This window comes from Mercenaria mercenaria, chromosome 10 (assembly GCF_021730395.1).
Source record: "Mercenaria mercenaria strain notata chromosome 10, MADL_Memer_1, whole genome shotgun sequence".
Taxonomy (NCBI): domain Eukaryota; kingdom Metazoa; phylum Mollusca; class Bivalvia; order Venerida; family Veneridae; genus Mercenaria; species Mercenaria mercenaria.
The window spans coordinates 68647601-68671333 of record NC_069370.1 but is presented as its reverse complement, the minus strand read 5'-3'; the positions used below and the strand labels follow the sequence as shown (position 1 = coordinate 68671333).

Genomic DNA, 23733 nt, shown 5'->3' with positions numbered 1-23733 from the left:
TATAAATTAATGAAAGCTTGCATGAGTCTTTATCATGATATGAACTTGCGCACCTCCTATTTTTCGTCTGGCTCCGCCCCTTATTTTTAGAGTTATTGCCCCTGAAATAGTCAAAAATGCACATTTTCACCTTGTGACACACCTAGCTCAAAAAGTATTTGATATAGATTCATGAAACCTTGCATGAGTCTTAATCATGATATGAACTTGGGCACCTCCTATTTTTCATCTGGGTCCGCCCCCTATTTCTAGAGTTATGGCCCCTGAAATAGTCAAAAATGCACATTTTCACCTTGTGACACGCCTAGCTCAAAAAGTATTTGATTTAAATTGATGAAACCTTACATGAATCTTTATCATGATATGAACTTGCACACCTTCTATTTTTCATCTGGGTCAACCCCCTATTTCCAGAGTTATGGCCCCTGAAATAGTAAAAAAATGCACATTTTCACCTAATTATGTGCCTCACTCAAAAAGTATTTAATGTAAATTCATGAAACCTTGCTCGAGTCTTTATCATAATGTGACCTTGCACATTTGGCATTCTTCTTGAGAATTTTAGCGTTTATTACGGAGTTATGGCCCTTGAAATAGCCAAAATAGTGGATTTTTTGTTTGTGATGCTCATAGCTCAAAAAGTATATGGTAGGCTATAGAAAAATGAATCCATTTCATAATTTTTTTTTTGGAGGCTATACCCCATTAAGACTGCAAACATTTGAATGATTTCCCCTTATTTTTGACAAATGTACCGTGGGGGCGGGGGGGGGGGGGCACACCCTTGTCCTACAGAATTCTAGTTTTATTTTTTTAAAAGAAATGTTGTTTTAAAAGATATATGCTGATGCAGGAAAATGTTCAGCATTGGCATATATCATTTATGGCGAGAGTAAAAATATGACTGTCTAAAATGAAAGGTAATGAACTGGACAACTGTGGTATCAGACAAAACTATTAGATAATGTAGGGATAACGCATGTTTCTAACACGAAAGAAAAACACATGCGCTAACAATATTCTAGCATAAAACGTGTATTCGGTCTCGGTCACAAACAATCCCGCTGGCTTCTGCAGACGTTAATACACACAAAAAAAAACGTGTATTTGCCCTACATTAACCAAGTAAATGAATATACTGTCCATCAACGTCATTAAATTTCAATGAAATGCGCGGTAAAGTCTACGTTGTTTTTCACGTTGACACCATTTCCTTTTGAATTATCCGTTTTGGGGCCGTAATACGCCACAGAACGCGCACATATAATATTACAACACGTATCCCCTCGTTTTATATTAACATGTATTTTACCGTCCTCAGAAACCTGTATGGCACGTGATACTAGTTTCACATTCTAGCATAAAACTGCTGTTATTTTCACTTTTCGGGGGTGTTCTAACGGTAGAGAAAGCGTGTGTTGACAGAGAGATTCTCACATGCTGTTATAACACCTTTTTATATATTCCGTGGCAAAGGGTAAACGGGCTAGGATACTAACCTATCCCTCGGGATTCTGCCGATGTTATAACACGAAAAAAAGATGGTTATCTCTACATTATCAAATAGTTTTGTCTGATACCCCAGTTGTCCAGTACGGTAATCTACTTCCATTTCCATATTTTTAGACAGGAGTTCACATTGTGACTCTCGCCATAAATGATATGTGCAATTGCTGAACATTTTTCTGCATTAGCGTTTTTTTTTTTTAAACTTAACGTTTCTTTTAAAAATAAAAAATCATCCGGATAAATCTTTACATGCATCGGAAGTCTGAAAATGATCAGGGCCAGGGCGGAGATCTTGGCTGACACAACTCTTCTTGTATTGAATTATGGACACAGACACATGCATGAAAAAAAAATATCCTAAAGAAATCGGATAAAAACAATAGACACAATGGCTTGACAGTGTCCAAATTGATCACTGCACTCTATCTGCTAAATATGTATGTATGCATGTATGTATGTATGTATGTTATAATTTATGTATATGAACACGTCTCTAAATAAAAACCTGTACATCGTATACTCAACTGTTAAATACATACAACAAAATCTATAAGATATCAAAAATTAGCTTCACAGCGTCAAAACGGTCATTGCGATATTTGTGATGAAGTTTACAATAACCTGCTCCCGAACATCGCCGCAAAATTTTTATCCTGCGCCAAACATCGCCTTTTTTCGTGCATATGTGCATTTCAAACTTAAAAATCTTCACTAAAACACCGATTAAGACATTATGATTTGGAAGGTTGACAGGGAAAAGGTTGATAAATATAGTCCATAAAGATATTGGCTATGTTTTGCAATATTTTCAAAGAAAAGTGGATATAAACTTTAAAATTGCTGAAATTGGCGTAAAGTTTCACATTTAACTTCGCCGTTTTTTCTTAAAATGGCATCTTTGGAAACTTCATTTATTACGTGATAAGACTAGTAAGGTGATTTTATTTGATATTTGTTTTTATAGACCGAAATAATGAGAATACTAACACCACTAAAATTTTCAAATCTATGTATCGAACCTGCGCCTAACATTGCATCCTGCGCCGAACATATCGGGTTACCTAGTGTGTATTGATGCTCGGCCTTTGGTCTTTGCCCAAAATGACCACTATTGGAAAAATAGCATGGCAAATATGAAATCAGTATGAACAACCTTTATTAACGCCGGTCACGTGAATCGGTTATTCTTGCACATGGCTTTTTGAAGGACTGTTTTTATCTTGAAAAAGACGTAATTTGTCTTTAAAGTTAAAAGTTTACACATTTATAATTTTTAACCTGTAATTTTAATAATGATACGTTCCTACCATTTTTGCAACTATCACTTTTCTCCCACGCATTCGTTGCTCAGCCGAAACTGGAGCAAGCGACCGTTTTTGACATTAACAGAAATATGTAAACCTGGCACAATTCAGTGATATTCTAAATTCCATCATCAGGCCGTTGATGATGTGGGTTTAAGAGTCATACTTTCTTGTTTCAGTATCACCAATTGAATATGATATTGTTCAAAATACAAGCCTCGGCTACTCGTACCCGTCTGAAAAGTATTATGATTTGTGGATTTCGTGCACGGACGGTGACGCCACTACATACTCAAATTTTCAAGTTGATGTCGTTAAAAATGAGCCACCATTTTACAACGCAGGATCAGGCTATCTCCCGGGTAAGAAAATCATAACTGCTGACAAAACGGGTGTAAATAGAAGCATGTGTTATACATGCCATCTCCAATAGTATAAAGGTGACAAGACTTAAGGTCGTTTTAATGACTAATCAATTATGATGTTCGAAAGAAAAATTTACTGTGACATTGTATGATTTATAATTACCACAGATATATATCATTTTATAAGTAGGTATATCATTATACGAACAGTACAAGGGTTGTCTCATTATCAATTTATTGAACTGTAATTAAACTTTTGTCTTTCGAATTGTATATTTTCAACTATTAGACTTGGACCTTTATTTTAATTAAAGGCAGCAGAAAAAAAAATGAGCAAAAAAATGTAATAATTCAATGCACCATTACTGCCAGTAAATGACAAAATTTAGCCACAGAGCTTTCATATGCTCCGACAAATCTTGATAAACGATTAGGCTTTTAAGTCCCCTACCAGTGGAACACCGGAGGGGACATTAGGAATGCCCTCCGTCCGTCCGTCTGTCCGCCCGCAAATCTTGATCCTGGAATTATTTAAAAAGTATTTTAGCTTGGTTCATAAACCTTGGTATGGGAATACAGGGCAATATGTTAATTATGCATGTACAAGACTTATGCTTGTAGGTCACTGGTAAAGGTCACTATTGGGGGTCAAGTATAAAAGTTGTTTCTGCTCCATAACTTTATATCCATTGATGAATTATCTTAGTGCCACACACAAACGTTTCCCTTGATGAGATAATGTGTTGCATACACATTTATGCTTGTAGGTCAAAGGTCAATTTCACTGTTTACGGTCAAGTAAAAATTGAAAAATTGTTTCCACTCCATAGCTTTTATGTGCATTAGAGGATTTTCTTTCCACTTCATGCAAATGTTCCTCATGACCAGGCAATATGTCGCATACATGGCATATGCTTTGTGGTCAAAGGTCAAGGTCACTATTGAAATTAAAATAAAATAGTTTTTGTTCCTTAGCTTCTAAATGCCTGTAAGCATTTGAAAATACACTCACATGCATGTTCCCCATTACCAGATGATGTGTTGAACTATGCTTGTTGGGTTAAGGTCACTTTTGAAATTTAATTAAAAAAGATTTTGTTTCTTAACTCTTAAATGTCTTAAAAGCATTTGTAGTCCCCTACCGATGGAACACCGGATGGGACTATAGGAACACCTCCATCCATCTGTCGTTTTTATCCGTCCACCTGTTCGTCCGCAAATCTGGATCCTGCATTTTCTCAAACAGTATAATAATGTTGAATTACTCAGTTTCTGTTGCCAAACAACCACATGGGACGGACACTAGCAAAGTTTTTCCACCGGTAGGGAATTTCGTTATTGTTTTTATCTGAGTGATACTTTCAGTGTCTCGTTTCGTAAAATCTGATTATAACTGATTATTTCAAAACTGTTTCTTTGTGGAACGGATTTTCATTCGAAGTAATTTAGTAGTATAAATTTTACAGCTTTCAGGTTATGATTTTTTAAAATTACCGTTAGCCACGTTATAATTGCTATTGTAATTATCTTGTTGTTGTCTTACTTGAATACCTATATCATTGTAAAAATATGTCTATTCTTATATCTATCTCATTGTCGGGATACATCTTCATTTTAGCATCTATCTCAGTGTCAAGATTAATATCTATTTTAGTAACTTGCGGAAGTGTCAGGATTTATCTCTATTTTTTGCCATCTATGTCTGTGTCAGAATTTATCAGTATTTCAGCATATATCTCAATGTCAGACTTTATCAGTATTTCAGCATATATCTCTGTGTCAGAATTCATCATTTTAAGCAGCCGTCTTAATGTCAGGATATGTCTCTATTTCAGCATATGTGTCAGTATTAGGATAGGTCTCTATTTCAGCATCTGTGTCAGTATTAGGATATGTCTCTATTTCAGCATATGTGTCAGTATTAGGATAAGTCTCTATTTCAGCATCTATGTCAGTATTAGGATAGGTCTCTATTTCAGCATATGTGTCAGTATTAGGATAGGTCTCTATTTCAGCATCTGTGTCAGTATTAGGATAGGTCTCTATTTCAGCATATGTGTCAGTATTAGGATAGGTCTCTATTTCAGCATCTGTGTCAGTATTAGGATATGTCTCTATTTCAGCATATGTGTCAGTATTAGGATAGGTCTCTATTTCAGCATCTGTGTCAGTTTTAGGATAGGACTCTATTTCAGCATATGTGTCAGTATTAGGATAGGTCTCCATTAAAGCATCAATATCGGTGTAAACGTGTGAAAATGGCTGTTTTAATACCGACCTTAGTATCATCTTACATTCATTTCTATTTAAGTATCTACATTTGAACCGTGCCATGGGAAAACCAACATAGTGGGTGTGCGACCAGCATGGATCCAGACCAGCCTGCGCATCCGCGGAGTCTGGTCAGGATCCATGCTGTTCGCTAACAGTTTCTCCAATTCCAATAGGCTTTAAAAGCGAACAGCATGGAGCCTGACCAGACTGCGCGGATGCGCAGGCTGGTCTGGATCCATGCTGGTCGCACACCCACTATGTTGGTTTTCCCATGGCACGGCTCATTTCTTTTTCTTTTGTAACAGCTTCATTCCTATTTTTCAATTTTCTTTGCAGCATCTGTCTATGTGGAAAGAACTGCCGGAGCAACTATATATCAACTTAATTTCACTGATCCCGAGGCGGACACAGTAAATGACTTTTCACTTTCTTGTAGTGGAGCGTGCCCATTTAGTATTAGCACAGCAGGTAAAGCCATTACTCAACAAGTACTACTTGTCTAATGTTAAGGGACATGTTCTAGTAACATTTTACATCAATATGGATACAATTTGGTGGTAAAAACATTATAACTTTTATTTTATGGAAGTTATTCAGATGTTCCTATGGAAATCAAATTGCAATAATGTTGTAGCAATGTTCAAGTGCTCCATCAAATGTATATGCATTATACAGAAGGTAGTTCAGGGTTGTTTTTTCAGCTTACAGTGCAAATTGGGCCTTCATAATACAATACCTTATTTCAAAGACGTGGGGTATTCGCCCTGCTTATTTATTTAGAATTTCCGGTGTATACACAAGAGACTGAATGTGTTGAATGAAAGTTCGATCATTATATCGCATTTTATTTAATCTCAAGCACGATTTCAAATGTTCTATGTCATAATTTTCTTATTTTATTATGAAACATCTGTTGTCAGTTTATTGAAAATACGGTTGAAGCAATTTCATATTTCAGTTTCAGTATAACTAAATATTGAAAGTATGAATATAATTTGTAACGGTTCCTTTCGTTTTTTAAATGAAAATAAGACATTTTGATAGTTCCATTTAAAGGTATTGTAACAACAAACGATATATTGGAACTTGATAGTTATGACGTGAATATAGTAATGCGAGATGAACATGACAACGAGGCCGGACCTTATGCGTTGTCCGTGATAACCTCTGGTGAGTATACATTAATTATATGACATTTCTAAGAATTCAATGCATGGTAAAATATGAGATGTCTCACAACCTCAATCTCATTAAAAGTTATTTTCTGCTGCAGAGTAGTCTGCCCTTGGTATAATGTGCAGAATCTGATACACTTCGCTACCATGGGCGCTTCTGGAAATGTAGCAACGCCCAGCCATCATTTTTTCAGCAGGGGAAAGAGATAAACAATCACAGGGACTTCAGTCGGGCAAATATAGGGTGTGTGGTAATTGTTGTTGATTACAGTCCCTTACACTGTACTGTAACCTTACACTGTCCTGTAACTTTGGATCTAGTCTTGTGTCGTGCATAGTCAACCGAGTTCAACTCCCCAGTGGTGTTTTACCCAGACCGTTCTGACGCAGTGCCCCAATTCCTTCCATTTTTTGTTCTTTTATCCTTGTTTTCTATTTGTTTTACTTTTTATTTTTTATTAATGTTGTTCATTTTACAAATCCATACATAAACAGGCGTAGGACGTTTTAACGGACTTTGTTTTGTATCATTGCTATTCCTATTGGATATTTGTCCCTTTTTCTTTGGTATGAAAATAACATTTAAGAGATGATTTTGTAATGATGAGAAGAATCTACTTTTTATGAGTTTATACAGTCACTCCTGGGTGTAAAATAGGAGTTTTTTTAATTTTTCATTCCAAGTGCAAACTAGTAGCTCCAGCATTTCAATTTTTTGTGCTTGTTTACAATAATCTGAACACAGTCGTTGAAAAAAAGGAAATGGATAGACAATTTTACTACTCGTTATTATATGTTGTGTTAGTCATATTTGATATGTTGATTTAGTTCATACCCTTTTCACCTATTAGAGCATAGTTGATCATTTTCCAAAACAAGTTTATTTTATTTTTTGTAGGTCGGCCATACACACATAATGCGGCTCCGATATTCGTAAACCTTGACACCACAATATATGTTATGGAACATACCACAGTAGGGACATTCCTCCTCAAGGGTATGATATATTAAATACATTATTGTTTTCTAGCTCTCTTGTTGGATGTTTTGATAATCATTCTTGATAATGATATCAGTTCTGATCAAACAAACAAACACACACACACACATCTCTAGTAGATATAACTTATACGTTGAGATCAATGCAAATTACTACTGTAACAGGCGTAAACTAACATTTTAGCTGATTTTAGAATTGATGAGCGGAATTTCATGTTTTATTAAAATATGAAATAGATGCCTCGCACTAAAAAAAGCATCATTAGGTATCATTTGAAATAACAAAATGTATCCAGCCAAGCAGTGTGTGGTATTTGACACAGGTATATAAACATTAAGCAATAAATGAAAATTTCATTTTATAGTTTACATGTTAAATACATAAAATTTAATATAATTCCCTGAGTATATCTCTGGCAAATGAGCAGTTCCATAACTGTACATGTAAAGCCTTGTTTGATATACTGTAGTAAACACGAACATGTTTCGAAAAATGTTCCAATTGTAGAAATTCGTATATTTCAGTTGCACATAGGCCTTATATGTTATGAAAACTATTTTATATGTTTGAGAAAGAACTCCAAGGACACTCTTTTATTAATTAAAGACGCTTGCTGCAGTTTCTTGTATGAGAAATGGGGCAAAAAATTCCCAATAATAGAATGTGTTCAAACTTTGTATATGAACGCAGCCTCATGATAAAAACAGAAAATGCAAAAACAATCATAGGTCAACGTGCTTGTGTAGGAGGTATCTGCCCTTAAAACTGGTTTTTTCTTCAAATTTGCATATTCAAGGGCAGGTAACTCCTGAACAAGCATGGTGACCTTTAATTTCTTTTCATAATTCTGTTTCTAACATGACACTGTGTTCATATACAAAGTTTGAACAAATTCTATTATTGGGAAATATTTTACCCAAAACTGCCGCAACCGTCCTTAACAAGGTGATTTGAAGGGGTATACAAATTACATAATTATGAGATAAAAATTCACTTAGACTTTATATTTTAACGTGTTAGGGATTTTTGCTAAATCCCGTGTTTTGTGTTTAACGCCAGTTTTCAATAGTATTTCAGTCATGTAACGGCGAGCAGTGAACCTAACCAGTGTTCCTGGATTCTGTACAAGTCGAACCTGTTCTCCGCAAGTAATGCAAACTTCCCCACATGAATCAGAGGTGGAGTACATATGATTTCAGACACAATGTCTTTTATCAAATCGTCAAATAAAATGTGTAGTAGTTAAAAGATGGATTTGATCGGGTAAAAGTCTGACCCAACGTTTGCCAGTTGTTGCAACATTCAGCCCTGATAAAACTCATGGTCGCCATTCTCTACATCATCCGACCTGATGCAAATCATTTTCGACATTTTGTTACAAAATTCACGTGTGTCATTGGCGATTATTGTACATAGGTAAGTGAATTGGACCCTGACAAAATACATAATTTTCAGCTTACAGAATATACAAATTCGTGGGTTACATTTATACTGATATTAGTAAGTTATTAGTATTATTTGTAAACATGCTAAGAAAACGGACCCTGAAATACTGAATTAGAAGTTGCCAGCGGTTAAAACCAGCTATCACAATTGCTCCTTTCAACCATATTTTACAATAACACTAAACACAACTTTCTCAAGTCCTGTTTAATGTATTGTTTATATATAAAACAGTCAGTTAAGGACCATGATTGATTAATTTTAGAGTTAAGTCCTGATTCTGTTTCATATTTCACATTCCAGTGTTATACACAGATGAAAATCCTACTGACACTTTCACTCTTGCAAAGGTTTCAAGCAACACTGCGGACACCTACTTTAATTTTGATACAACCAGTAAGTTTGTATCAGAAAACAATTGTAACATCGTGATATTGGCAATACATAACATGAACGAATAATGTTTTGCAAAGGTATATTCAGAAGTTTCTTATTTATTTGTCATTAATCTAGTTCTTTATGAATGTTCTGAAAAAGCCATTGCAAAGCTAGAGCTCTCTTGACAAAAAGACATAGATCCCATCATAACAATTGTCTATGGTCTTAGCTATAACGACATAAATCACTAGGTAACATAACAAAGTAGCTAAGACAAATGCTTAATTAAGACATGGTTTATGTTCATGTTAGAATAAATTATCAGCTTAATATGACAGTCAAAAATCTTGTGATCAAGAATGTACTTTCCTAGTCTGGTACGGCATTTTTCTGCTGTAACTCATGCAAGAACAACAGGGGGAGGCCGAAACTGCATGGGGAAAAGGCTGTCGAACGGAATTTGCCAATTATCATTACATTTACATTACCTTGCAGCGGGAGTAATATCAGTGAAGGCAGACATAAACTTTGAGACAACTGGTACTGGAGGTTGGGAAATGGAAATCACAGTGAATGATGGGTCAGAGGCACAGCATGTTACAGTAACAGGAACAGTGACATTTACCATTGTGAATATCAATGAAGGAATCACTCTCACAATTTCCAGTCCTGCTATCAGTGCCAATGAGGTATTAAGTCGATTTGTATATTTCTAGCATTGTCTTACACTGATGAAAACATGTTGCTGCTTGCAACAGAGATTTTTGTTTTTGTTTTTAATGGGCGGTCCGGTTGTACACTTTAATCGTTAAACTATAAAGTTAAAATTGTTGGTACTGTTTGATTACATTTCCGAAAATATTGTAAGTAATTTGCTAAATACAAACCAAGCTATTCTATACTGATCTACGATGATTACTAACACTTATGTACTGAACAAAATACCAGATGAGTAATATCAACAAAAATAATGTCAGTTCAAATCTCCCTAATTTAGTGTCTAAATCATACGTAATAAAGGCGGCTTAAATGGTTTTTATATAAATTTAATTCGTGAGCCTTTTGTGTACATTGATAAAACATCTAATAACTGCAGTTTACATCAATCTTGCTATATTGTTAATCTCAATTGAATATGCTAATACTCACCAGACAAGGAATCGGCTGCTGTTAAAACTGGTCAGTACGAAAAACTAGTTTTTGGTACGGACATAGAGTTACATTTGAAATATTCGGTCAATAGTCGTTTTACAGTTCTTTTGATAACACTATGGCATTTTTGTTATTAACTGCAAAGGCGATATTTAACAGGAAACCATCTTTAATGACGTCGTGGGAGTGAAATAATGCTGTTATATTATTTTGGTATTACACTATTAGTGTAATAAAGCTTTGACGTTTTCGTCGTTTTAAGTATAAGAGACGTTAGCCGAACTGATTTGGTCTGTAAAAGGTAATGAAAGAATAAAAAAGATATTTAAGCAGGAAAAGCTTGCATAATTATAATGAAAAGAATACAACATTTGTGTCTTTTCTAACTGAATTTATTAAACTATCCTTGATCAATCTAGCTAAATTGTTGGTATCGAAATCTTCTTATCGCACCAAATACTGGTAAAAGCATTTTCACTACTTTAACTGTCTCGGCTTCATAACAGACAAAATGATTATTAATCGTTACGAGATCGATCACCGGAAGAGGGTAAATGATTTTTCTGTCACCATCTGGAGACAAGAAAGTACATCTCGTTGTTTATCCGCTTGAATTATCTGATTGATTTTGGAAAACTGTTTTTTACTTCCATACTTGCAGAAAGCAAGTTATAATACTGGTATTAGTCCAAGGGTAAATAACTACGTTACATGGGCGATGCTCAAAATGTAAAAGGAAATAAAAACACAATTACACAAACAAAATTAATGGAGGTTTCACTATCTATCTTTACATATATAGGATTTATGTAGTTGAAACATTTATCATGAATTTTACAATATACAGACCCTTACAAGAGGAGTCGCTTTTTCGAACCCGGGTATATCATCCACGGATGTTGACGCGGGGGACACAGCTTACTACACGATGGACTGTGGTGCAGATTCAAAGTACTTCTATTTAGACACTTCCACATTGGAGGTGAATTATATTTAATCATGTCTTATTATCAATATGTTTGTATTCAAAGCAATGGTGTTATTCATATACTTTAGGTAAATTTTTCGCAGGAACCGCTGAGTCCAAATACGGACAATCTTTTAAGGCCGCCACACGGCACTAAAGACTATAGTTGTGATAGTTGATAAAATTTATAAGAAAATCACTGGTATCATAGAATGCAATCTAATTCAATCATAGGGCTCTCGATGAAATGCGGTCTGTTTGTGAATTTTATGAAACGTGCAACACCTTTAATTCATGCCCGCTTACACCGGCTTCAGCGAAATTCTTTCATCCGTGATCCAAAAATATTAGAAAAATGAAAAGAGAAACTGGGCACTTATTAAAAGTTGTTCTTGTGATATCTTTAAATAGTGTATGAAGATTCTTTAGAGTAATATATACTGTACCACTTAAAAAAATTTTGTACGAATTTTATAACAAAACAATTAAGAGGATATCAAAAGATTAAACCTAGTTTAAATTGCAGGTTAAGTTTGCCAGAGAATATGACATGGATTCTGGCTTGTCAGGTACCGCTACGTGCAATGTTACTGTGCGGGATAAAAAGGGATTGTCGGACTCGGGTATGACAAGTAGTTACTTCATCTCACTGAGTTCCAAAGCTGGTCAAAAATACTTTATTTTCCCCATGTTTAAATATACATTTCTATAAGGATCTAGGTATGTACAGTTTATGTAATCTCGTAGGGTTGTTTAATCAACACATGTAATTTACATTACAAAGAAACAAAGAACACAATTAATGCGTTGGAAAAGGAAGACAATTTATAGTAAAATTCTTTTCAAACTGTATTTCGTTATATGCATGACTTTATGTAATCTTGTAAATCGTGTCACGCATAGTATTACATAATTATTTGTTAGATAGCCTTATGGGGATAAACCCTCGATGTACTGAAATTTTAAGTTTAGACTTTTTTACTTTGTAGTCTGTTTTTATGATAATATTGTTAGGAAAAATGCAGAAGACATAACTGAACCACTTTTTTCTACTTTTACCAGGTCTACTAACTTTGACAGTCAATAACATAAATGACCATTACCCAAAGTTTCCTAAAAACGTATACGTTTTCTTCTTATCAACAACGACAACATTTTTCACCGAAGTAACCAACATGGCGGCTACCGACGCCGACAGCGACTCATTTGGGTCCACTCTGGGCACGATAACATACAATTTCAATCCTGTTAACCCGACAGAAGACTATTTTCAGGTATACATGCTTTTGTATTTGTTTTGAAACAATAAAAACGTTTGTTTACATACTGAAAGAAACTATCAATTGGATATAATGTTGTTGAGTTTTGTGTTTTTGAGTATGTGCGCTCTTTTACTACCATAATATATACACCAAATTGTTAAGAAAAAAATAGGAGAAGCATTTGTCTCGAAATGAACTTGGTAATATATCTCATGCAGCTAGTTTGCTCAGTCGGTAAAGCACCCGCTGTTTACGCGAAGGGTCGAGGGTTCGAGCCGCAGACTGACTGTACATTTGGTTCGCCGTGTGAAAATGTCATATTTATTTGTCTGACCGGAAAATGGTCTTGTTAATATCAACATCATCCATCTTTTTCAAAAAATTATAACAATTGTGTTGCCATGTAAAACAATGAGGTCTGACTGATTAAAGATCAGCCACGTCCTTTTTTTGAAGGTGAGGAGGGTTTTGGATATCCTCGGACAAGTTGATGAAATGGAAAATTGTAGATTTATATATGTATGACTACCGAAGCTGTAAATGAGAAAATTGCGCAGTAATAAAGTACAGAAATGAAACGATGCCACCTTAATCATGGAGATCAAATCTGCCATACGATTTGAGATAAACTGATTCTGTGTCATAAGATTTTAGAAAGATAGATTCTTTGTAAAGTATTTTTATCAGATATTTCGCATTATTTCCTTTTCTGCACATCTTTCCCTTTCGTGCCCATGCAGTGATAACGAATATTGATTGTACTTGCGAATCAGTTACATGCAGGGCATATTTATAAGTCAGCCAGCTCTACTTCTAAATCACAATGATAATAATTTTCGATTATAATACAAAATAAATATTTGTCAATGTCTGCATTAACTATTCTGCACGTTCATATATTGTAACTTCAATTAAACTATCACTTTGTACAAATAAGTTTTAATTTAAAAAACTGGTGATTCGAGACACTTTTAATAGAACGATTACATTTGCAGATCTATATTTTGCATACATGTTACCTTCGGGCCACTTTTCCATTATGAAAGAAGGTGCTCTTTCCTTCTCTAACCAATAATTTGTCCGAGGATATCCAAAATTCTTCCACCCCAATCAGACCTAGTTGTTTTACTATAACATTCTTTTCAAATATAAATAATTTGTATATTACATTATTCCTATTTGGACAATTGTATTTTAACGTGTTTGCATTTAATTAAAAATGTACATTTTGTAACATTTTCACATCTTATACCTAGTGAAATATTTTAAACAATCTGTTGTTATAAACATAATGAAATGAATATTCTAGAGAAAATAATTTTGATGTTGAACATTAAAAGAATACGTTGGGGTTAGAAATTGGGGTAACTAGTTTAAGAACACCAGTCGTGATGTTGCCACTAATAGTTCAAAAGCGGCGGCCCTCACGTATGTTTGTGGCGATATCTTCTTTGTTTTTTCCTCTCTTTAAAGACTCTCGTACTAGTTCAGAAAATCTATTATGAGAAACAATGGTCTTTGAAGTAAAACAGTCCTAACAGATAGTGGAATTGAGAGATTGAGACGGCACACATAAATTTCAAAGATATAAAAGCGTACGCTTACCATTTTTTGACCGAGACTGTAGGCAGTAAACACGTGTGCACGCTGAAGGTTCCTATGCAATATTTGGTTAGTGTAATGTGTATTAATATAAGTAGCGCAGTCTTATCTTATGAAATTACAAAAGGCGTAATATCAGAGCCGGTGGAAACAAAAAGCAATACATGTAAATGCTATTGAAAGTACTAAACTTATTTTCCAACCTAAAAGAGCTTTCTTAATAATAGATGTAGCTAAAGATCGAAACCTAACTTCTGCTGTTTACATTAGAATTAAATGTTGCAGAGGTACTGCTTGTCAGAAATTTGAAGCCTCTCATACTTGTGCTGAAAATAATAATGATTTTTTTAACTCTTATATAGTGATATGAAGAAAATAAAGCTATGCAGAATAGTGTTTCAAAATAAAAAAGTTGGTAATAATTGTAATATGTTTTATGAACTAATATTGCCGTAATCTCACTGGTTAGAATGATAAAAAATAGTGTTTTAGTAAAATTATTTCAGCTCCATTTATTTACAGACAATGTTTCTACTGGACATGTACATCGTAATTATATGCAAATTATGCTTTGATTTACAATTTGTTTAAAATTGTATTACAGATAGATGTTGCAGGAGTGTTGTTTGTGAGAAAGTTGACTACTGCTGTTTACATTACAGATAGATGTTGCAGGAGTGTTGTTTGTGAGAAATTTGAATACTGCTGTTTACATTACAGATAGATGTTGCAGGAGTGTTGTTTGTGAGAAATTTGACTACTGCTGTTTACATTACAGATAGATGTTGCAGGAATGTTGTTTGTGAGAAATTTGAATACTGCTGTTTACATTACAGTTAGATGTTGCAGGAGTATTGTTTGTGAGAAATTTGACTACCGCTGTTTACATTACAGTTAGATGTTGCAGGAGTGCTGTTTGTGAGCAATTTGAATACTGCTGTTTACATTACAGTTAGATGTTGCAGGAGTGTTGTTTGTGAGAAATTTGACTACATATACAGCAAATACCTATGTGTTTGAAGTAATCGCAACAGATAGTGGAGGTTTGACCGGAACATGTACAGTAACAGTTGTATTTAGTCCCGTATGTACTCGATATTTGTAAAAAATATGTTACATATAACCATTCGTAGTTCTATGATTGATACAAAACACAGAGATTCAACATTATGTATAATATAACTTTGTTCATATTATTGATTTTTTTTCACTTTTATTATAAAAAACGGTAATAAAAGAAGTACAAAAGTTTTGTTAATTGTTACATTTTATCATATATTTAAACAATTGGAACACACCTGTCATTGGAATAAAACGTGGGAGAAGAGCCTTTTGAATCTAAGAACACATCCAAGCAAAATAATAGCAACTCGCTTTGACTGATTATATTCATGAGAGGTAATATAAAGTGAAATACCTCTAATTTCCCGTAGTACCGGTGTAAGCGTAATTCTATTACAATAAAACTAAATGTTCGTCATTACCACAAAGAGCCAGAAAACATATGTTTTATTCAATATTTACTGATAAAACTCATAAAATTTGGTTAAATACTTTCAGCTTAGAATGATTTCATAAAGTCGTTTTTTCATATGCATTTGTTAAATAAATTTAAGATAAACATGATATATTTGTTTTTATCAGACAAGTGTTACGACAACAACAACTACAGAACGACCACTGATCTTCGAAGACGACTATCAGAATTACATCTGGCTACTTCTGTGTGCAGTAGGCGTATTTGCCACTATGGTTGTAATTGGAATGATGGTCTGGAAAGATCCAATTGTCAATGAATACATAAACTTCAAAAAATACAAGTATGCACGTACCGTTGATATTTTCTTAGTTACACGTATGCATATTTGACCCTGCATCTTTTTGTTTCTTAAAAGTTTCTTAATGTTAGAAATTTGCTGCATGTTTCATGATTTCCCGTTTTAAGACTGTTTGAAATATCACTATAACAATTGTAACCTGTGCATATGGTGCAGAAAGAAACCCAAACCAAAGGAACCGAGACGGACTGTTGGAAAGTTACGAGTTACCGTAAATAAAAAGGAACTTGAAAACGATCCAGATAATGCATTACTATGGGAACTCCTCGCCAAAGACAATGAAGTACCGGAATTAAATGAAGTACAGGAGATGATAGAACATCGCCTCGAAAAGAGAGATCGTGACTACAAGAATTTTTCGGGACTCCCCGTGTTTGAGAAAGGGAAAGGCGAACGTCCAGAATCCGGACGAGTTACAGTTCATTCTTCAGCTAGCAGTCAGGGCAGACCGGTTTGTATATTTTACAACTGATAAAATATTCCGTCTACGCATATTGCTGCCAGCAGTTAGGACAGACCGGTTTTGTATATTTTACAACCGATAAAATGTTCGGTCTACGCATATTGCAAGCGTACGGCACAGTTAAGTTAATGCTTATCACATATTGCAGGGAATCCTTGTTTCGTAGAGAAAAGGTTAACGTTTCTGTATTTTTGTTAATTTTAAATCGGGACAAAATCTGCTACACGTTTTTCAAAGACCTGACATAACTTAATATCTAATATCATATGCAGGCAAAGATTTAATCTCTGTGCTGACAAATTTAAACTGATTATTTTGCTTTTTGTCTTGCCTTTCATAAGGATGATGACAGACATGTGAACAAGAATTATCCCCTTTTGTTAGTGAAACAAAAATGCTAAAATATCAAAGATTTGTAAATGTCTAAACAACTTTTGCATTTCACTGTAAATATTTCAGGAAAGTGATTCGCCGAAATATGCAACATTCTTTGCATCTGAAGACAATGAGGTATGTTACGCTATAAACTGAAAAATACGTCATCCCGATTCTTTGGTTTTTGTATCATAATAGTCTATTTAATTAAAATTTCTCTGCCTGCATTTAAGTTTAAGTATATCAGTAATTGTGTGTTAAAAGAAATTTATATAATATATATCACGCAATTTTTATAGCTTTGATAAAATTTGCAGATTTATGCACTTGGTCATAAGAAACTGTAGAGACTGAATGTAACACAAATTATGTACCGTACATATTATACTATTAAAGCCAGTATTTAGCTATAACGGTACCATTTTTGACATATTATATAATAATGATAGAGTATTTTCACCCGCCTTTTTCAAAGAAGAAAAGTGGGACATAGAAATAGGCTGTGTCCGTCTGTCCTTTAATCCGTCTGTCCATCCGTCAACTTCTTGTCCGGTCCGTAACTCTGTCATCTATAAAAGGATTATAATATAACTTATCACAAATGTTCCCGATAATGAGACGCTGTGTCTTGCGAAAGACACCTAACAAGGTAAAGGTCACACTTGGAGGTCTGTTTCGTGTCCGATCAATAACTCGGCCATTCATCAACGATTTTTAAAATTAACTGGCACAAATGTTCCCCATAATTAGACGACGTGTCATTTGCATGTCCCAGACCCCTAGCTTAGTGGTAAATGTCATACATGGAGGTCAAAGTATCAGAGCATTAGTTTCATTTCTTGCATATAGGTCTAACATTCACCAAGGGATATCATATTTACCTTGCATGAATTTTTCCCATAATGAGTCTACCTGTCGCGTGCCAGACCCGGATCCCTGTCGCACAGGCGAAGATAACAAAAGGTCAAAGGAAATATGTCATTTTTGCTGTGTTCATAACTTTGCTTTGCATGTATGGATGCATGTATGAATATTCAAGTAACTTTGCAGGTACCATAATCACATTTTGTTTTGTATTTGCTGTGTTTAACGTCGCACCTACGCAGTATTAGGTCATATGGCAACTTTCCGGCTTTGATGGTGGAGGAAGACCCCAGATACGGTCGGGCACCTGGGTAGAACCATCGCTCTTCCGTAAGCCATCTAGATTGCTTCTTTACATGAAGACCATAATCAAATGATTTGTCTGCTCTCTAGTCCTTTTATGCATGAATGTACGAGTGTGCTTCAGAAAGTTTTGTTACTGATACGCATCCATACATAAGTATTTACATGTCTAATTTCTACATGCATGCAAAGAGCTATTTGATACCTACACAACCTCGAAAAACTCGTTGAAATTCTGTGTGTTAGCATATCTTAGGCCGCAGTGAAAAGTGAAATATGTACCTATATCAAAGGGTGTGTTGGGGCTAAAATTCCAACAAAGTAAATCTGAGCTGAATAATATACCTGGTCACTCTAACGTGTCATTTATGGCAGTTTTCATGACCGTGCAGCTGTTTGTCGTTATGGTCGACATAACACATCGTTGACCTTCAAGAATATTGATGCTGTCAAAGATCTTGTCGAGGAAGATGTGAGGTATTCTGTGGAAGTGATAAAAAGTAGGGTGGGGATTTCAGAAGGAATAGACAAAGCATTTAGGATTTAGAAAAGTCTGAGCTAGGTAGATCCCTCACTTATTGACCTCTGATCAGAAGAAGGCTAGATGACAATAACTCAAAAACCTGCTTAAGCTTTTTGAAAATTGCGACGATAGTAAACCCTAACTTACTAACAGAAGGTGAACTTGTGTGTAAATAATTGAACCCCAAACACGATTTGACAACAAACAATTAAGGAGAAAAAACCGAATAACATGGTAATCGCAAAGCATCAGAAAAGCGCTAGAAATGCTTTATATACAATTTTCTTAAATTCTTGTGGTCCATATGTGCATATTTCTTATCAAACAGGAAAATCTATTACTAGCACTTTCTCGAGAACACGGTACTTACTTCCATCAAGATATAAATATTTTAAAGCAATAAAGCATTAACCAATTACAGATTTCCAGACATTTTCAAAGAACATACCTCTTGATGAATTATATTATATAGTCATGATTTATAAATGCTTTAAGTAAAATTATATTTTCTCTCCTTACCTTGAAGAAGATATTGTATTGCCATGCAATATGTTTTGTAAAAAATGTCCCTGGGCGGGGGACGTAGATATATCTGTTTCAAATTCTTGTCTTAAAACATATATTAAGTTGTACATATTTACGCTCGTTTAGGTAATTCTTTGTAAACTACATTGTGTAATATTGGGTTCCTCGCGAACGCCAGAAGTCGTTTACAAGTAAATGAACTTGGATCGCAATGACAGCAGTAGCATTTGTCTTAAAACCGTTTTTATTGTTAATATTCGTGTTTTCTATCGACAACTGTTTACGTATAAAGCAGTAAAATGCTTAATTTTCTCAGGATGAAGATGGCGGCGAAGGTCAGTGGGGCGATCTGACCGGGCAACAAGTGATATCGACACCGGTTGTTCCTTTTGAGGGAGCTGAAGGCGGTAACACCAGTGAAACTGAAGACCCAACGAATGATCCACCTGAGTGGTGAAAGATCTGTTTGCGACAAACGTATTTGTGACTGATTTCCTAGAAGTAAAATGCCTTATTCCATTTTGTCTATATCATTGATTATCAGTGACTGAATATATCAAAATGGAGACAATCAGTGAACGTTGTCTAACAGATAACTGGTTTAATTGTTAATTGTACAGATCTATATTATGTCATTCTGTATTGTATGAAAAAAGTACTTGTTTATCCGTTTATCAGTATTCTTTTCCAGACTGGATAGGTTAGAAACAGTAACAATGCTTTTCATGTTAAACCAGCGCAAACTGTAAAAAGTAATTCGATTTTGTACCATTTTTCTTATTCTGCTGGTATAATAAGAGGAAAACATTGATGTCTGAAACTACTTATAGATATATGTATTATTTTTTCAAAACTTCATTTTTTATCTTTCGTTCATTAAAAATAGTTTCCTGTTCACTCGTTTGTTGGTGAAGCCCTGATTTAGACAATGTACAAAACCCGTTGTCTGAAAAATGCATTGTATGAATCTATACGCCCGGACGTATTATGTGATGACGCATGTGTCTGTCTGTCTGTCGTCCGTCCATCTGTCATAATTTGTGTCCAGAGCATAAGTTTATAACCATTAAAGATATTTACTTTAGACTTGGCATATAGGTAGATGGCGATAAGACGATGTGCATAGCGCTTGAGTTGGCTCTGAAGGTCAAAGGTCGAGGTCACAAATCGAGCTAAAAGCTTAAAACTGTCCATAGTATTATATTTTGTGTCCGCAGTGAAACTAAATAACCATGCAAGGTAATTACTTCAAACTTGGCGATAAGACCATGTGCTGAACACACAAATCGGGTCTATAGGTCAAAGGTCAAGGTTACAAATTGAGCTCAAAGGTCAAATATGTCCATCATTGTCCGTGTCCGGCAGAGGTTTTTATTTAACCGTTCAAGATATTGACTTCAAACTTTGCAGGTAGGTAGGCGGTGATGAGACAATAAGACTATGTACAGAGTACATGAAACAGGGGGCTATGTCAAAGATCAAGGTGACAGCAAGGTCAAACCTGCCCATTATATTCATTATATTTCCTGACCAGAGCATAACATGAAATTATTAAAAGTTTTTACTTGAAATATTGACAGATGGTAATAAGACGATGTGCAGACTGCAACAATCTACATTACAACCCCTATAATACCCTCCCCCACCCCGAACAAAAAATACTGTCTAGCCTTTTAGTATCCTGTCATCACCATCGCACACACATACCCTGCTTACCCCCTCCTTCCCATCTCACACCTCAGAACAATAAAAGAATCTTTAAAGTTTGCTTCCGTCCTCCTACGATTCAATCCTACCAGCGTATACTGCCCCGCTTGGTCGAGCTCTTGTATTCAACAGTATATTTGGTTAAGTTTTATTATTTATTACCTCTCCACGGACTATAAGCATTCTAGCTTTAGGCAGTCCGTATAGTTAGGCTACGAAATCCTTAAAATCAGAATAAACATTAAACTAAATCACACGCGCCAAGATTTTAAGTAGGATCTTAAATATCGATTCCGTGCAAACATTTTAAAAGTTTTGCACGACAAAATTTAAGTTTAAGTATGCTTATAACTTGATTGGGTCTAACCACTTTGAGCATTATGCAAATGCTGAAACAAACACAAGGTTTTCACCAATGTTCCATGAGCAATAATAACATTATATAAACAGTAGCTATTTAACGTAAATTAAAGGTAATATTTTGGTTTTACTCGGGCTGAATTATGTCACAGTGGTAAGTGTAAGTGTGTATGTGTTATACCCTTTCGAGCTAAGAATTCCATGGTAAAAATCACAAACTTTCAGTGACAGTAACTGTTTCAAGACACTTAATGTATGGTTTCTTTTATATATTATAATGTTATTAATCAAGCAATTTCATATTGGCCTTGTTATTTGTCCAAGGGTAGTCGTATTGGCCCGAGGCCGTAGGCCGAGGGCCAATACGACTGCCCGAGGACAAATAACTAGGCCAATATGAAATCGCTTGATTAATGATAATATTATTATTCAACTTTCAACTGTTGGCGGTAACAGTATAAGAACTCTGTGAGTTACCTTATGACAGCTATGCACGTTCAGGTGAAAAATCGTGTCATTCTTTGACAAGTTGTTTACAGTTTAGACGTATTTTAGAAATCATGATCATTTTCGCCAGTAAAACAGAATGAGTTGTATGTAGGTACTTGAGAATAATTTTGAAAGATACTTTTAATGCGACAAAATCAAGAGTAACTAGAACATACCTTATTTTTTGGAATTCCTATTTATTTTCTTTAGCGAGTACCATATCATTTGAACTGTCATAAAAACTGCTTTAAAAGTCGTTTCCTTTTAGGCTGCAAGCAACGAGACACAAAATTATACACATATGTGTTGATCAAGATAATACAACCAATCAAGCACATATTATATAGTCCCATGCCTCGTTTAATTCTTATCCGAAATTGTTTGCAGTTCACAACTGACACTCTTGTTCGCCAATTTATTCATCCACTTTCCAGCACTTGAATCGCTATTTATCATTGCACAAATAGTCCACACTATCAAAATGTCTGTTAAAGATAAGTCTCATCCTTTTTATTAATATGAGTTTCCATATTTTCTTATTATTTTCCTTGACAACTGATAGAATTTCTGACAGGAAACACTTGCATTTTACACAATACCGAATAAGCGAAAGTACCGTTGTAATCTCCGAAGACGTACATCCCGCTCAGTCATACTTGGTTATTAAATGAACATGTTGGATGACTTTTTTTTTATCAAAATGTGAAAAAAAAATGTAATCTATAACTCTGATGTAAAACAAAATGGCGTCATTTAAAAATCAAACGGAAGTGGCTTCTCCGTATTGGCCCTCTCTTTTGAACCAATCAAAATGCTTGAATTCCGTATTGGCCCTGTTTTTAGCCCACCATCATCAGATGGTGGGCTATTCAAATCACTCTGCGTCCGTGGTCCGTCGTCCTTCCGTCCGTCCGTCCGTCCTTCCGTCCGTTAACAATTTCTCGTTATCACATCTCCTCAGAAACTACCTGGGGGATTTTGACCAAACTTTGTCAGAATGATGTATTGGTACCCTAGTTGTGTCCCCCTGAAAATCAGACTAGTTCAACAATTTTTTAGTAAGTTATGGCCCTTTGTTTATTTCTATAATTTACATAGATTTATATAGGGAAAAACTTTGAAAATCTTCTTGTCCAAAACCACAGAGCCTAGGGCTTTGATATTTGGTATGAAGCATCATCTAGTGGTCCTCTACCAAGATGATTCAAAATATTTCCTTGGGGTCTAATATGGCCCCGCCCCAGGGGTCACATGGTTTATATAGACTTATATAGGGAAAAACTTTGAAAAACCTCTTGTTCAAAACCACAGGGCCTAGGGCTTTGATATTTTGTATATGACATCATCTAGTGGTCTTCTACTAAGATTGTTCAAATTATCCCCCTAGGGTCAAATATGGCTCCGCCCCGGGGGTCACATGGTTTACATAGACTTACATAGGGAAAAACGTAGAAAATCTTCTTGTCCAAACCACAAAGCCTAGGGCTTTGGCATTTGTAATGTAGCATCATCTAGTGGTTCTCTACCAAGTTTGTTCAAATTATCCTCCTAGGGTCAAATATGGCCCCGCCCTGGGGGGTCACATGGTTCATATAGACTTATATAGGGAAAAGATTTTAAAATCTTCTTGTCAATAACCTACAACATTCAAATTTGGACCACATGTATGGTTTTGAGTGGCAAGATGAACCTTGACATGAGTTGACCTTGATTTTGACCTAGTGACCTACTTTCACATTTCTGTAGCTACAGCCTTCAAATTTGGACCACTTGCATAGTTTTGTGCACTGAAAAAAACTTTGACCTTGACTTTGACCTAGTGACCTACTTTCACATTTTTGAAGGTACAGGCTTC

The 23733-nt window shown here is 35.1% G+C and overlaps 1 protein-coding gene across 2 annotated transcripts in view; it reads left to right on the top strand.

Annotated features, from left to right (window-relative positions):
• The window catches only part of LOC128559968 (protocadherin Fat 4-like), a 127907-nt gene that overhangs the window by 27442 nt on the left and 76732 nt on the right, over window positions 1-23733 (top strand). The window contains exons 9-19 of one of the 2 annotated variants that reach the window (XM_053553279.1): window positions 2993-3175; window positions 5789-5920; window positions 6497-6622; window positions 7526-7624; window positions 9374-9466; window positions 9944-10137; window positions 11448-11582; window positions 12094-12190; window positions 12630-12841; window positions 15384-15515; window positions 16076-16251. In XM_053553279.1, coding sequence (XP_053409254.1) covers window positions 2993-3175; window positions 5789-5920; window positions 6497-6622; window positions 7526-7624; window positions 9374-9466; window positions 9944-10137; window positions 11448-11582; window positions 12094-12190; window positions 12630-12841; window positions 15384-15515; window positions 16076-16251 — 1579 coding nt within the window. The remainder of the gene's footprint in view (window positions 1-2992; window positions 3176-5788; window positions 5921-6496; window positions 6623-7525; window positions 7625-9373; window positions 9467-9943; window positions 10138-11447; window positions 11583-12093; window positions 12191-12629; window positions 12842-15383; window positions 15516-16075; window positions 16252-23733) is intronic. The other variant, XM_053553280.1, reaches the window with a different exon arrangement.